Raw genomic sequence first — 14,354 nt, forward strand, 5'->3', positions numbered from 1 at the left:
TTCCAAGTCATACTAAAAAGAGCGAGTCTTTTTTCCCCAGGGTCGCCAGAAGCCTAACCACCTCTTGGTGGGGAAATAGAACTGGTATCGTCAGCAAATTGGGCCGCACAGCAGCTGGGTCTGGTGCTGTGGATGTCCAACAACTCAGTATCTTCCCAGGCCTCAGGGGAAGTCACGTTGGAACTGCAGTAATTCAAGAAAACCGGACAAACCCCTGGACGCACTCTCTTTTCTCAGGGTACCCCCTTTATCTACTGTCCAATTTACCTCAAAATCCAACCCCCTTCTTTGATTCTCTTCAAGCAAGAACTGCATCCTAGTGTTTATTTCCTTTGTTTTCCTTCCATTTGGGGGCATTTGGTTTTTGCATTCTAAAGGTACTTTTTTTGTTTTTTGTTTTTAAACTAATACTGCTTAGGCATCATACCTTTCCCTGTGCTTTAGCATTTTAAGGATTTTTTTTTTTTTAAACCAACTTGGCTAAGGTCAACAACTTGTTTTTCTATTATGTCTTTTATAACACTTTATGAAACGGGACTGTGTTTTGTCTTTCTGGATATCTTTTCCTATTTTTCCTACCATTGAGCACTAAGACTTTTTGTAAAGTTTAAAAACCATTAAAGGCTCTAGGCAAGGACTCTACTGATTCTTCACATGATGTAAAAATAGAGTGGCCTGGTGTTAGGCAAATTTACATACCTATTTTTTCCCATGGATTAACCTATACATAGGCCTCCTAGTGTGAGCTCCTAAATGTCACGATTACAGCTAACTGCCTGTGCTCTGTATTTACTTGAAATGGACCCTCAGGGCCCCTGGGTGGGTCAGTCGGTTGGGTGTCTGGGACTTTGGCTCCAGTCACGATCTCACAGCTTGTGAGTTCAAGCCCCTTGTTGGGTGCCCCACGTCGGGCTCTGTGCTGATGGTTCAGAGCCTGGTGATGCTTTGGATTCTGTGTCTCCCTCTCTCTGTGCCCCTCCCCCGCTCACACTCTGTCTCTCTCTCTCTCTCTCTCTCTCTCAAAAATAAATAATAAGACATTAAAAAAAAAAAAACTTAAAAAAAATGGACCTTCTTCTTCTCTGAAGTCTGTTTATTCACATAGGTCAATAGGCTCCTTCCCACTTTTCCCTGATATTTTCATTCTAAAACAGGGAAAGGATGAACAAGTGAGCATCTGGGCCATGTGCTCTATCATCCTAAACAACCCTCTTGAAGACAGCAAATATTTATTTAGTTTAGTGTATGCTGGGCTTTGTCCTACATCCTGGGGGGAGACAAAATGCTGAAGCTCTTACCTGACCTTGCTAAAGAAGAGTGACAACAGTGAAAAGCGAAATCTCTGACAAATGCAATCTAAGTCCTAATATTCATTCTTTAGCAGTTCCTCAGGCCACTGAAAAGTGTTGCTCAGAGCAAAAGGCTATTCAGTGGAACAGCAGTGAGCACTTCTCATGGAAAAAGAAGGAGCAATTTGGGAGTCTTTGAAAGGAAAACAGATGTGGACGTTGTCCCCAGGCTGAAAGCTTAATAGCTCTGAGGGGAAGAAGGGCTGGTGGCTGCCTGGGCCCTAAGCCTGGTTACTGCCAGGACCTCCCACAGGCTGGAGGAACACCTCAGACACGAGGTCAGGAGAGCCAAAACACTTGCTGTTCAAACTAAAATCAACCTTTCTTTTAACACTAGAAGGGCTGGGCCTAAAATAGACAAGAGTTTTTTCAATGAATTTTCTTTTCTGCAAATACAGAGGGAAATAGTTAGAGGAGAAAACTACCCTGAGAAATAGGAAAATTAAAAAACTAGCATGGGGCGCCTGGGTGGTTCAGTTGGTTAAGCATCTGACTTTGTCTCAGGTCATGATCTCATGGTTTGTGGGTTCAAGCCCTGCATCGGGCTCTCTGCTGTCAGCGCAGAGCCTGCTTTGGATCTTCTGCCTCCCTCTCTCTCTGCCCCTCCCCTGGTTGCTTTCTCCCTCTCTCTCTCCCTCTCTCCGCCCCCCTCTCTCTCTCTCAAAAGTAAATAAACATTAAAAAAATAGCAAAGAGTCTTCTAAAAACTGGAAGAGTGGATCCTATCTCTAAACACAAAATAATGTTCACTAATTCAAAAGAAAAATCATTTCGCAGAGATTATATGCTGGGGGGCTCACTGCACAGTTCCCTTCTCACTTGGCCCCTATTTGGTCCAAGCCAACCTGTTATGGCTGCCAGAAAGAAGCACGACTGTCCTATTTGAAACAATGGCATCATCTAAGAGTTACAAAGTCCCTACCATAGTCCCATTATGAAGGACTACCTCTCCCACCCCTGCCTGGGCCTCACATCTGCCTGCTGCTACTCTTGACTCCATTTCTTTCCCCTTTGTACAGTCTCCTCCCCTCCCGTTCCCTCTGCCTTCTGCTGTTACTCTTCTGCTTTTGATCTGCTCCAACACTCCCAAGAGCCCTAAACCAAAGCACTCCAAACCATCACGGAAAATGGAAAAGGATTTGTTGTTTAAGTTCTGAGGGTCCTTGGAAATCTACAATTTTTATTACTCGGATTAGATATTCCTAGAGACAGGACAGTTTGGCTTCTTTTTTTCTAGCACCTTGAAGCATGATGCACATGGAAGGTAATCCATCTTTATAGCATTGACTATAAAATGGTGAGGGACCCTAATAAATATAACAATAATGCCACAGATGCCAATGTGCATCCAGAGGGGGTATAAATTTCTGTGAACTAAGTGTTATCTGCCTGCTGGATTGTTTTGCTTAGATACTCTGTTTTTTAACCAATGCCCGCCTGGCTCATGGGTTTTCATGAAAGACTTGTCACTCTTCTCCGGCTGATGATTATATAGAAATAAAAGGAAGGTCATTTTGTTTTTAAGTGAAATATTATCAATATGTTCATCAGGTTAACTAAACAAATTAGAATAGTTGAATGAAAAGGCCAGGATTTCACAAATTCACATATTCTAGAAAAGGTGCTAAAATAAATCTTTTAGTTTAGCTTCCTGTGAGGAAGAAACAAATCTGTTAAAAGCTAATTACTGGGTCACCCCATATGCAAAAGATTGTCTTTCCTTCCTTCTAGAGTAATTACCACTTACCTTATTTACCATGATATTGGGCACTTGGCCAGTCAACTCAGTAACTCAATTAATCATTTTGATTAATCCTCAGAACGACTTTTTGAAAAGGACTTGTTAATCCTATCTTAAAGTTAAAAAACTTAGCTTTAGAGAAATTTAAGTCCCAAAGACCAAGCTAAGTGGAGCCAGGATACAAACCCATCACTGTCTCCCAGGAAGGCAGTATTAATGGATCTTCAAAGGCACATCACCGAAACTAAAAATCAACTGGATGGGAGGAAGGATTCTGACAGGGTTCTGGTGCATCATCTGAGTATTCTGAAGACAGTCCTCACGTTAAGAGAGAAGGTATAAGGAAATGCTATTGGTTAACAGTCCTTTTCCAGAGAGCAAGAGGGGTTTGGGTTTTGAGGGGGATGGGCAGGGGAGACCCTACAATGGGGGAAGGTGGTCCTGGGCCTGGTATCCCCCACTTTGTCTTGGTGTCCAGCCAACCTCTATGACAAGAGGGGATGCCCCACCCTAGCCCTCAAAAGTCTAACATTTCCCTGTATGGTCCTAATCCAAGGCCAGCTTCTCCCTCCTAACAAAATAAAAACATGGCACCACTGCTTTTCTGCATTTTCATAAAAAAGAGTTTCATGACATTACTTTAAAGAAAATTAACTTTATAAATATTTTATTTTCAAAAATAATTCCACAAAAAACTCTTGAACATAGTGGAAATGTATGGGATGGAGACATATTTTTAAAAGGACTGCCAGGGCGTATGGGTGGCTCGGTCGGTTAAGCGTCCGACATCGGCTCAAGTCATGTTCTCACGGTGCGTGGGTTCAAGCCCCGCGTCGGGCTCTGTGCTGACAGCTCAGAGCCTGGAGCCTGTTTCAGATTCCGTGTCTCCCTCTCTCTCTGCTCCTCCCCTGTTCGTGTTCTGTCTCTGTCTCAAAAATAAATAAATGTTAAAAAAAAAGACTGCCAAGGGCACCTGGGTGGCTCAGTCAGTTAAGCCTCTGACTTTGGCTCAGGTCATGATCTCAGGGTTCATAGTTCCAGCTCCACATTGGGCTCTGTCTGTGCTGATGGCTCAGAGCCTAGAGCCTGCTTCAGATTCTGTCTCCCTCCCTCTCTGTCCCTCCTCTGCTCTTGCTGTCTCTCTCTCTCTCTCAATAATAAATAAACATTAAAAAAAGATTGGCTATCAGTGGTGTGAGGGAAAGATGGATATGGAAATGGATTGATCTCTTCTGTTTAAAAGCTTGGCTGGGGGGAGGGGGGTGGCTATCTGGCTCAGTTGGAAAAACTTTGACTTGAGCTCAGGGTAATGAGTTGAGTCCCATGTTGGGTGTAGAGATTATTAAATAAATAAAACTTTAAAAATAAAAAAAAAAATTAAAATTAAAAATAAAAACTTCTGGAACCATGTGGGTTTCTAGGGCAGGGGCGTGTTTCAGAAAAAAAGGCAGGATATGTCAGATTTCTTCTACTCTTCCTGCCGCGAAAGAACAAGAGCCAATTGCTTTTTTTCCCTGAAAAGTAGTATGCACAACCCAAAATTAAGTTCCTGGGAATTCACCAGTCAAAAAATTTGGTGACCCCTACTTACGCTCTCTTTCTTTCTCAAAAATAAATAAACATTAAAATAAATAAATAAATTTAATTTTAGAAAATTCGTTGTCCCAGGAAATGTAAAGGATGCTTTACAGGACCGGAAACAGGGCCAGTGCAGTCCAGCAAATCCTATTTCTAAATGAGCATTCCACAGAGTCGGCTTCCTCTCCACTACCATCAGGAAAAATCAGGTAAAAAGCTGGAGGCTGCATCTGTTCCACGTACGATGTGGGGGCTCCGATCTCCCACGTGCAATCATCGCCACCCCGCGCCCGCCCCCCTCACCTTGTTCGTGAGGTAAGACGCCAGGTAGCAGGTACAAAAGGTAAGGCCCACCAGGCACCTCCTCACGCACATCGGGCAACCCGCGCCCCTATCCGGGAACCCCGCTGGAGCTCCGCGGCAGCCTCCGGAGCAAGGCCACAGCCGCAGCTGCCAGGACAGCCACGTGGCTCCAAACTCGGCCAATCCGCGCGGGGACCGCCTCTGGCGCCTGCCTCTTAAAGGGACCCGGCCGCCGCGGGCCCGGCTGCCGCCTTGTGGGCGAGGTCGCTCTCTGCTGTCTTGGGAGGTAGGGAGAGAAAGATCGCCGGGCCGGGGCTGAGATCGACCCCACCGCCTGTGGGGAAAGGGACACTAGTCCCTGTAAAAAAAAGTCGAAAATGGCAGACGAGGGGAAAAAAGCAGTTTACAAAACAGTTCACAACATTGCATTACCGTTTAAAGAAAAATGTTCATAGCTGTCATCTAAACGATGGGACGAACATTGTTTATATGCTTTAATGAATTTGCCCTGTTTTCTACACCGGGTCTGTATTACTTTTGCAAACGACACCAAAAAGTTAATGATAAGTGTTATTTTAAAAGAAGGAAGCCTGAGGAGCTGGAATGAATGTAGTTGTTTTTTGTTTTTGTTTTTTTTTTTTTCTTTCTCTTTTTTTAAGAGAAGTCATTCCATTGTGTTGAAATTTACATAAAATAAATCCTCCTGAAAGTGGAGTTTCAAGCACAGCCCCTATTCCTAGTATATAGGTTAGAAAATTTACCTAGTTAGGTTTCTGGCAAATAGTAGTAAACATACATGAAACATGTTGATGGACTTTGTCAGGAGCTAGAGGTACAAGTGTTCCCCACATGCACACACACAGATATTTAGAAATACCCTGTACACCAGGAAACCTTCACTTTTTAAAATTTGTATTCCCTGGGGCGTTTGGGTGCCTCAGTCGCTTGAGCCTCCGACTTGGGCTCAGGTCATGAACTCGCGGTTGATGGGTTCCACCCCGCGTGGGGCTCTGTGCTGGCAGCTGGGAGCCTGGAGCCTGCTTCAGGTTCTGTGTCTTTCTCTTCCTCTGTCCCTCCCCCGCTCGCACTGTCTCCGTCTCTTGCTCAAAAATAAATAAAATGTAATAATAAAAAAATTAAAATTTGTATTCCCTGTGTAAAATTGCTTATCAACTATAGTATCCAAGCAAACACCCGATGTATTATCTCTACATAAAAGATAAATAAGAAGTAATTTTCCCCTGACGATATTTTAGGAAACCTATTTCAGAGCTAAACAGTCCTTACAAAGAAAATTTTTGCTCAATAAAATTTCTTTGAAATCAGTAGTTGGTACTACTTGATATTCTCTGAGTACTTTTAGTACATGAACAGGTTCAGGTGGAGCCCTATTATTTTCTAGTTATTACTTAACTTATTTTCTTTGACGGAAGTTGCTTAACAAGCAGGAGCAACCAGAACAATAAAGAACCACGCAAATAGAAGCTGACATTTGTAGCAAGAGCGCTGATAGATTTTGCCAGAGCCATTGATTTTTCCAAAGCTGCATTATTCTGTTTCACAAAGCAAACTAAACTAAGATTAGATGAAAATAAAATCATCAGGTGTTACACTGACACACAACAAACTGCTACATATGAGATTGAGGTTACACCTTCTAAACACAAGAAAAGATATAATCACTTGTATTGTTAATTAACATCTTTGAGACCAAAAGTTTACAGTTATAAATTTACTTTTTTATAATGGATCCATAAGTGCTCAATAAATGTTTGTTAAATAAGAAAAGACAGGAACTTGGATAAAACAACTCCTCTGGGGGTTTTCCCCAACAAATCTTTTTTAATAATGAATTTTTTTGACAGCTCACATGGGAGAATTCTCAAAGGATGGCAGAAGCAGCAGCATACATTTTTAAACCTAAATTCCACTTTAAAAATAGACAGAACATGGGGCGCTTGGGTGGCTCAGTCGGTTGAGCGTCCGACTTCAGCTCAGGTCACGATCTTGCGGTCCGTGAGTTCGAGCCCCGCGTCGGGCTCTGGGCTGATAGCCTGGAGCCTGCTTCCGATTCTGTGTCTCCCTCTCTCTCTGCCCCTCCCCCGTTCATGCTCTGTCTCTCTCTGTCTCAAAAATAATAAAATAAACATTAAAAAAAATTTTTAAAGTAGACAGAACATAGGGGCGTCTGGGTGGCTCAAGTCGGTTGGGCAGCTGACTTCAACTCAGGTCATGATCTTGCTGCTGGTGAGTTTGAGCCCCTCGTCCGACTCTGTGCTGACAGCTCAGAGCCTGGACCCTGCTTTGGATTCTGTGTCTCCCTCTCTCTCTCTCTGCCTCTCCACTGCTCAGGCTCTGTGTCTGTCTCTCAAAAAATGAATAAACATTAAAAAAAAAGTTTTTTAAGTAGACAGAACATTAATATTTCTTATGAATGTAGATGCAAAACTTCTCAACAAAACACTAGGAAATGGAATCCAGCAACATGTAAAAGGAGTACATGCCAAGACCCACAGTGATTTTTCCCAGGAATGCAAGATTTGTTTAACATGCAAAAATCAATTCATGTAATATACCATATCAGCAGATTAAAGGACAAAAACCACATGATCATCTCAGTAGAAATAGATAAGGCATTGGACAAAATTCAACACCTTTCCATGATTAAAAACACTAAAAAAAACTGGAATAAAAGGGAATTTCCTCAATATGATAAAAGGCATCTGTGATAACCCCACAGCTAGTATACTTGATGGTGAAAGACATTTGCTTTCTTCCCTAAAATCAGGAACAAGACCAGGATGACCATTCTTGCCACTTTTACTTAACATTATATTGGAAGTTCTAGCCAAAACAACAAGGCAAAAAAGTAAAATAGAAGGCAATATCTATTGGGGGAAAAAAACCCCTCTCTCTACCATAGATTTTGAATATAAAAGATTTTGAATATAAAAAAATCCTGGGGCACCTGGCTGGTTCAGTCAGAGGAACATGTGACTCTTGATCTCAGGGTTGTGAGTTTAAGCCCCACCCCATTGGGTGTAGAAATTACTTAAAAATAAAATTTTTTAAAAAAAAAGTCATCAAGGATAGAATGATAAGGTCTAATATACATTTAATATAAGTTTGATTAACAAAGAATATAGAGAATGTGAAAGAGGCACTTTTCACAGAACTAGGATAGAGAATGAATCCTCAGATACAGTAGAGACAATGAATCCTGAGCAAACTACATGAAAAGAAATCCACTTAGCCAATTTTCACATTCAAATACCATATTTTGATTGTAGCAAAAAACACATGACATAATGCATTATCTTAACCATTTTTATTTTATTTTATTTTATTTTTAATTTTTTTTAACGTTTATTTATTTTTGAGATAGAGAGAGACACACAGCATGAACAGGGGAGGGGCAGAGAGAGAGGGAGACACAGAATTGGAAGCAAGCTCTAGGCTCTGAGCCATCAGCCCAGAGCCCGACGCTGGGCTCGAACTCGCAGACCGCAAGATCGTGACCTGAGCTGAAGTCGGACGCTTAACCGACTGAGCCACCCAGGCACCCCTATCTTAACCATTTTTAAATGCACACTGCAGTAATGTTGAGTATATGCACATTGTTGTGCAACAGATCTCTAGAACTTTGCATCTTGTGCAATCGAAACTCTACCTATTGAACAACTCCTCTTTTCCTGTTCTCCCCCATTCCCTGGCAAACACCATTCTACTTTCTATGTCTTAAAGTTTGACTAATTTAAATTCCTCTTATAAGTAGAATTAAATACATATTTTTAATTAAAGATTATTCTCCTTTTATTTATCCTTATAGTCAGAGTATTATATCAATTTTTAAAATAGTATACAGTAAAGGAAGCAAAACAAAGTATTTGTTATGAAAAAATGGCAATGGGTTCCATAGGGTTCAGAATCATTGAATCCCAACCTAACCCAACTGACCCATATCCATAACACTGCACTCTAGTAACCTTATCTTTTTTTTTTTTTTTAGATTTTATTTTTAAGTAGTCTCTACACCCAACATGGGGCTTGAACCTACAACACCAAGATCAAGAGTTGCATGCTCTACTGACTGAGCCAACCAGGTACTCCAAGTAACCTCACTAAATATACCACAGACTTTTCCTGTCCCATGCCTTGTCTTATACCATTCCTTCCCCTGAAACTAACTTTATAGCTTTCTCCAACCTTCATGCCATAGTTTGGTGGCACCTTCTCCATGCAGCCTTTCCAGATCTCACTAAGCCATAATGAATCCTGAAACGTTCATTTTCTATAGCTGTGATTTGACAAGTAATCATGCACCCTTTTGAGATAGAAGTGTTGTGTTATTTAATGTTGTGTGAATATATTATCTTTCCAACTATATCTTGTAGTTCTTTTTTTCTCCCACAAGACTTCAGAAGTATCGTAGGCAGTTAATAAATATTTGTTGGTTGCCTGAAGCAACTATATGCAAAATAGACTTAACTAGTTTCAACATTAAAGACTAAAGAGTTTTATATCTGCTCTCTTTACTTTTTTATTAATTTGTTTTGGCTAGGCTCCATGCCCAATATGGGGCTTGAACTCACAACCTTGAGATCCAGAGTCACATGTTCTACCAAGTGAGCCAGGCACACACTCCTGTTCTCTTTAGAGACCAAGAATCTGCTGATTCCATGTGTTTAGGCAGTGCAAATTCTGGAATAGCTTTGTCTCTGCTGAGCACCAGTGAGTTTATCAAAAGATGATAGGGAGTAAATCTGGAGCTAAATGCTTTAAACGTTGTGCTTATTCCACTTCACAGAGACATGGCCATTCAAGGACTCATTCTTAAATAACATAGGACTACATGCTGTTGTTAGTAAACCACACTTTTTATAGTAATAGTATTTATAAATGTGGACTGTAAACTTTTTCAATGCTGTACATTTCACCCTATCTTCCTTTTTAAGACGTATACGGTTGGTGGCACTAGGGATATACCTTAAATCATTAAATCATTAAAATTGTTAATCCACAAGCTCTATTCTAATGTGAAACTCCATCCCAAGGGGAAAAAAACTTCCCTTATCCCCACAGCCTGCCTTCTCTAAAACTTGAGTGCCCTCTGAGACTACTCATCTCCTCTGGTGTCCAGGGCAAGGAATAAGGGTCATCATTCTTTGCTCTCTCCAGAGTAGCCCCCAAAACATTATTCTGCACCAGCCCCCCAGGAAAATGGCTCTCCTCTGGCATCTCTAACCATCTCACTCTGTCGAAGCTTCTTTACCAGCATCATCTACCAACCTCTGGGGTACAATCTGCATGTATTCTAAAGACTCTGGCACCTGCTCATACTCACTGCCCTCCACTCCAAGCCCTGCCATCTTGCTGGATAATTTTAAGGTCCATTTGGATCACCCATCCAATGTCCTGATGTTTTATCCTGTTCCCTTAAGCTTCCCAACCTCATCCTCACCGCTGCTTCTCTGTAGCTTCCTCTGACTCGGGAATAATCTACATCTGCTCTACCTTTAAAACTCTTACATAGCAGGCTTCTCACTCACTCACTCGCTCTTTCTGAGATGAAATTCATATAACATAAAATAAAGCATTTTAAAGTGTAAAATTCATTGGTATTGAGCAGATTCACAACATTGTATGACTATCACCTATATCGATTTCCAATTTTCTTCACCCCCAAAGAAAACCCTTTACCTATTAAGCAGTCACTCTTAATTTCCCTCTTCTTCTCACCCCACCCCCTGGCAACCACCAATCTGCTTTCTGTCTTTATGGATTTACCTATCCTGGATTTTTCACATAAGTGGAATCATACAATATGTGCCTTTGTCACTGGCTTCTTTCACTTAGCATGACGTTTTCGAGGTTCATCCACATTGTAGCACATATCAGTACTTCATTCCTGAATTAGTTTCCCTGGGCTGCCATAACAAAATACCACAGACTGGGTGGCTTAAACAGTAGAGATTTATTTTCTCAGTGTTCTGGGGGATGGGAGTCCAAGATCAAGGTGCCTACAGGACTGTTTTCCTTTAAAAGCTGCTCTCGGGGGCACCTGGGTGGTTCAGTTGGTTAAGTGTCCTACTTCGGCTCAGGTCATGCATGATCTCTCAGTTCGTGGGTTCAAGCCCCACATCAGGCTGTGTGCTGACAGCTCAGAGCCTGGTGCCTACTTCAGATTCTGTGTCTCCCTCTCTCTCTCTGCCCTCCCTCCCCCACCTATCACATTCTGTGTGTGTGTCTCTCTCTCAAAAATGAATGAACTTAAAAAAGTTTTTTAAAGTCTACTCTCTTTGGCTTATAGATGGCTGGCCTCTTGCTGTCCCTTCATGTGGATGTTCCTCTGTGAGCAGGTGCCCTAGATGTCTCTTTCTTTTCTTATAAGAATACCAGTCATACTGGATTAGGGCCCCACTCTACCACCTTTATTTTAATTTAGTCACCTCTGTGAGAACTTATCTCCATATACTGTTACATCCTGAGATACTGGGGGTTGAGACTTCAATAAGCGAATTTTGGGAGTCATGATTCCATCCATAAAAGTTGCTTTTATGGCTGGGTAATGTTCTATTGAATGTATATACCATATTTTGTTTATCCATTCATCCACTGATGGACATTTGCATTGTTTCCACCCTTTCGCTATTGTGAATAAATGGTTCCATGAACATTCAGGTACAAGTATTGTTGAGTACCTGTTTTCAATTCTTTTGGGTATATACCTAGGCGTGGAATTGCTGGATCATATGGTAATGCTATGTTTAACTTATTAAGGAACTGCCAAATTGTTTTCCACAGCAAGGGCATCGTTTTACATTCCCACCAGCCACATACGAGGGTTCTCCACATCTTTACCAACTCTTGCTATTTAGCCCACTACCTCTTCACTCTTTAGGTCCATTATGGCATTTCTCTCTCTCAATTTCTTCACTCCAACTTCATCAAAATCTCTTGCCCTTGACTCCTTATATTCCCCCTAAAAACGATCTCCTTTTTCATTTCTTTCCAAAGCTAATATAAACCACATAATTCAATATGTGTGACATTGAGCTCCCCAAGTGTCAGTTTTTCAATCTATAAAGTGGGGATAACAATATTCCCCAGGACCATTTTAAGAACCGAATGAGCTAACATGTTTGAAGTGTTTAATTCAACATGTATTAAGCATTCACTAAGCAGTAGCTATGATATTAACTATCAGATTTCTAACTTTACCCCTTACTTTTTTCTCATAAACTCCAGGCTTTCATTGGTCATTTTTTTTTGTTCATTTTTTTTTTAGTGTTTATTTATCTTTGAGAGAAAGAGAGAGAGAGAACAGGGCAGGGGCAGAGAGAGAGGGAGACACAGAATCCAAAGCAGGCTTCAGGCTCTGAATTGTCTGCATAGAGCCCAACCCAGGGCTTGAACTCACAAGCTGTGAGATCATGACCTGAGCTGAAGTCTGACATTTAACCGACTGAGCCACCCAGGTGCCCCTGGTCATTTTCAACTGCATCCATTTAGTTCATTCATTCACAGGTATTTGTTGAGTGCCTATTACATGTCAGGCACCATACTGAGCATTGATTACAGCAGTGAACAAAATAAACGTGACCCTTGCTTTCATGGAGTAAAAGAAAAAAAAAGGTAAATAAATGTGTTCTTATACATGTTGATGGCTGCCATGGTTCATAGGTAACTGAAGTTTAACGTATCCAAAATTAGCATTATCTTCCCTCTGAACCAGATTTTCAGACACCACCATCCACCCAGTCAACCAATTGAAAAAGCAGAAGTTATTTCAGCTCCTTGAGCTTCAATGAGATGCCTTACCTCCCATTCCACCCCTACCCCTACGTGCACTAGCAACATCAGGCACCGAAGTCCAAGAACAAAATCTTGGAAATAAGATAAAGAGTTGGAATATTCAAGTTGCCTTATAGAAATGAAAAAAAATCTGAAATTAGTCTCAAAGTATTAACCCTCATCATTAATTGCCTGGCAGGTTTTCCAGTCTCCAACCTCACCTCTCCCCAGTCTACCCTTCACACAACTGTCAGAATTATCTTCCTAGTAAGCAAACCTGAAAACATGACTTTCCCCATTTAAAATCTTTTACTGACTATTGTCTAACCTCTGAAGTTCTTGGCATTAAAATCTCTTAGACCGGGCCCTTCCCTGCATTCTCCAACTCAATCTTTTACTTTGTCCCTTTTGAACTGTGGGTTCAAACCATGTCAAACCTCTTGCCTTTTTCCAATGCATGCTGTATACAGTTCCTCTTTGTGTGGAAGCCCCCACTTGCCCTTACAGCCTATCTCAGTGATGGCTGCTTATCTTGCAAGAGTGAACTCAATGTCATCGACCTTAAGGAATCATTCCTGAACATCTAAGTAGATCTGACCTCTTTCCTTTATGTGATCCCTGGGCCCTGCATATACTTCTATCATAGCATCTTTAACACTTAATTGTACTTGTGTTTATGACTTCAAGGTACATGAGGATGGGCACTTATTTTTATTCATATTTGTCACTTCAATGTTAGGTACTAAAGAAAGCACTCACATTTTTTTAAATAAATTATCTAAAACAAATAGCCAGATTCTTAGTTCTAGTTTTGACTTCCAGTCATTTTCTGATATGTCTCCCACATGGCCCCCTTACTGGCACATTTTTGTCACACACTGCATCTCAGTCTTTCTTTCTGATCTACTCTTTTTCCTTTAATCTTTTTCTTTAGAAATTCTTGGCTAATTTAATAGGAAACTCCAATAACTTTTCTTGCTTGATTCTCTCTCCTGTTTCTTTCTTATCCAGAATTGAGGGATCCATTTAATTTTGGTTACATCCATTTTCCCTCAACTATCTATACCCCAGTCGTAATTTGGACCTTAAGAGGGAATGTAATTTCCACACACATTCACATATATGGGCAACATTTGCCAAGCACAGGTCTGTATCCTATAATTTGGAGTTTTTGAAATATTCAGAACGTGTTCTGATCGGGAACGGCAAGAACTGTGTGCTAAAGGAAACCATCAAGGTGAGTGTCCTAGGGATCTCAAGCATAGACAGTCAGGGATCCTGGCTCAGAATGGCAATTTAAGGAGAACATTGCTATTCAGAATAGTGCTTATTTCCAGAATGTCTGAAGAGTCAACAAGTAGAGATATAGAGCCAGTCCCCTAGCCCAGGGTGCCTGGGTTCACCACTCATTAGCTTTGCCACTCACTAGCTGTATGGCCTCCAGCAGGTTACTTTATGCCTAGGTTTTATTATCGGTGAAATTGAGATCATGCTAGAAACAATGCACCTCTCAGGATTCTTTTGAGGATTGAGAGTTAACACAGTACTTTGAACAATGCACAAATATAGTAAGTGAAACGTAATGCTTA

The 14,354-nt window shown here is 41.2% G+C and overlaps 1 protein-coding gene across 2 annotated transcripts in view; it reads right to left on the reverse strand.

Annotated features, from left to right (window-relative positions):
* Window positions 1-5,133, reverse strand: part of SLC35D4 (solute carrier family 35 member D4) — a 118,025-nt gene extending 112,892 nt beyond the window's left edge. For both annotated transcript variants that reach the window (XM_060613446.3, XM_060613448.3), the window contains exon 1: window positions 4,972-5,133. In XM_060613446.3, the coding sequence (XP_060469429.1) occupies window positions 4,972-5,043 (72 nt within the window). In that variant the 5' untranslated portion in view covers window positions 5,044-5,133. The remainder of the gene's footprint in view (window positions 1-4,971) is intronic.
* Window positions 5,134-14,354: the final 9,221 nt, after the last annotated feature.

This window comes from Panthera onca, chromosome D3, assembly GCF_046562875.1.
Source record: "Panthera onca isolate mPanOnc1 chromosome D3, mPanOnc1 haplotype 2, whole genome shotgun sequence".
Classification (NCBI taxonomy): Eukaryota; Metazoa; Chordata; class Mammalia; order Carnivora; family Felidae; genus Panthera; species Panthera onca.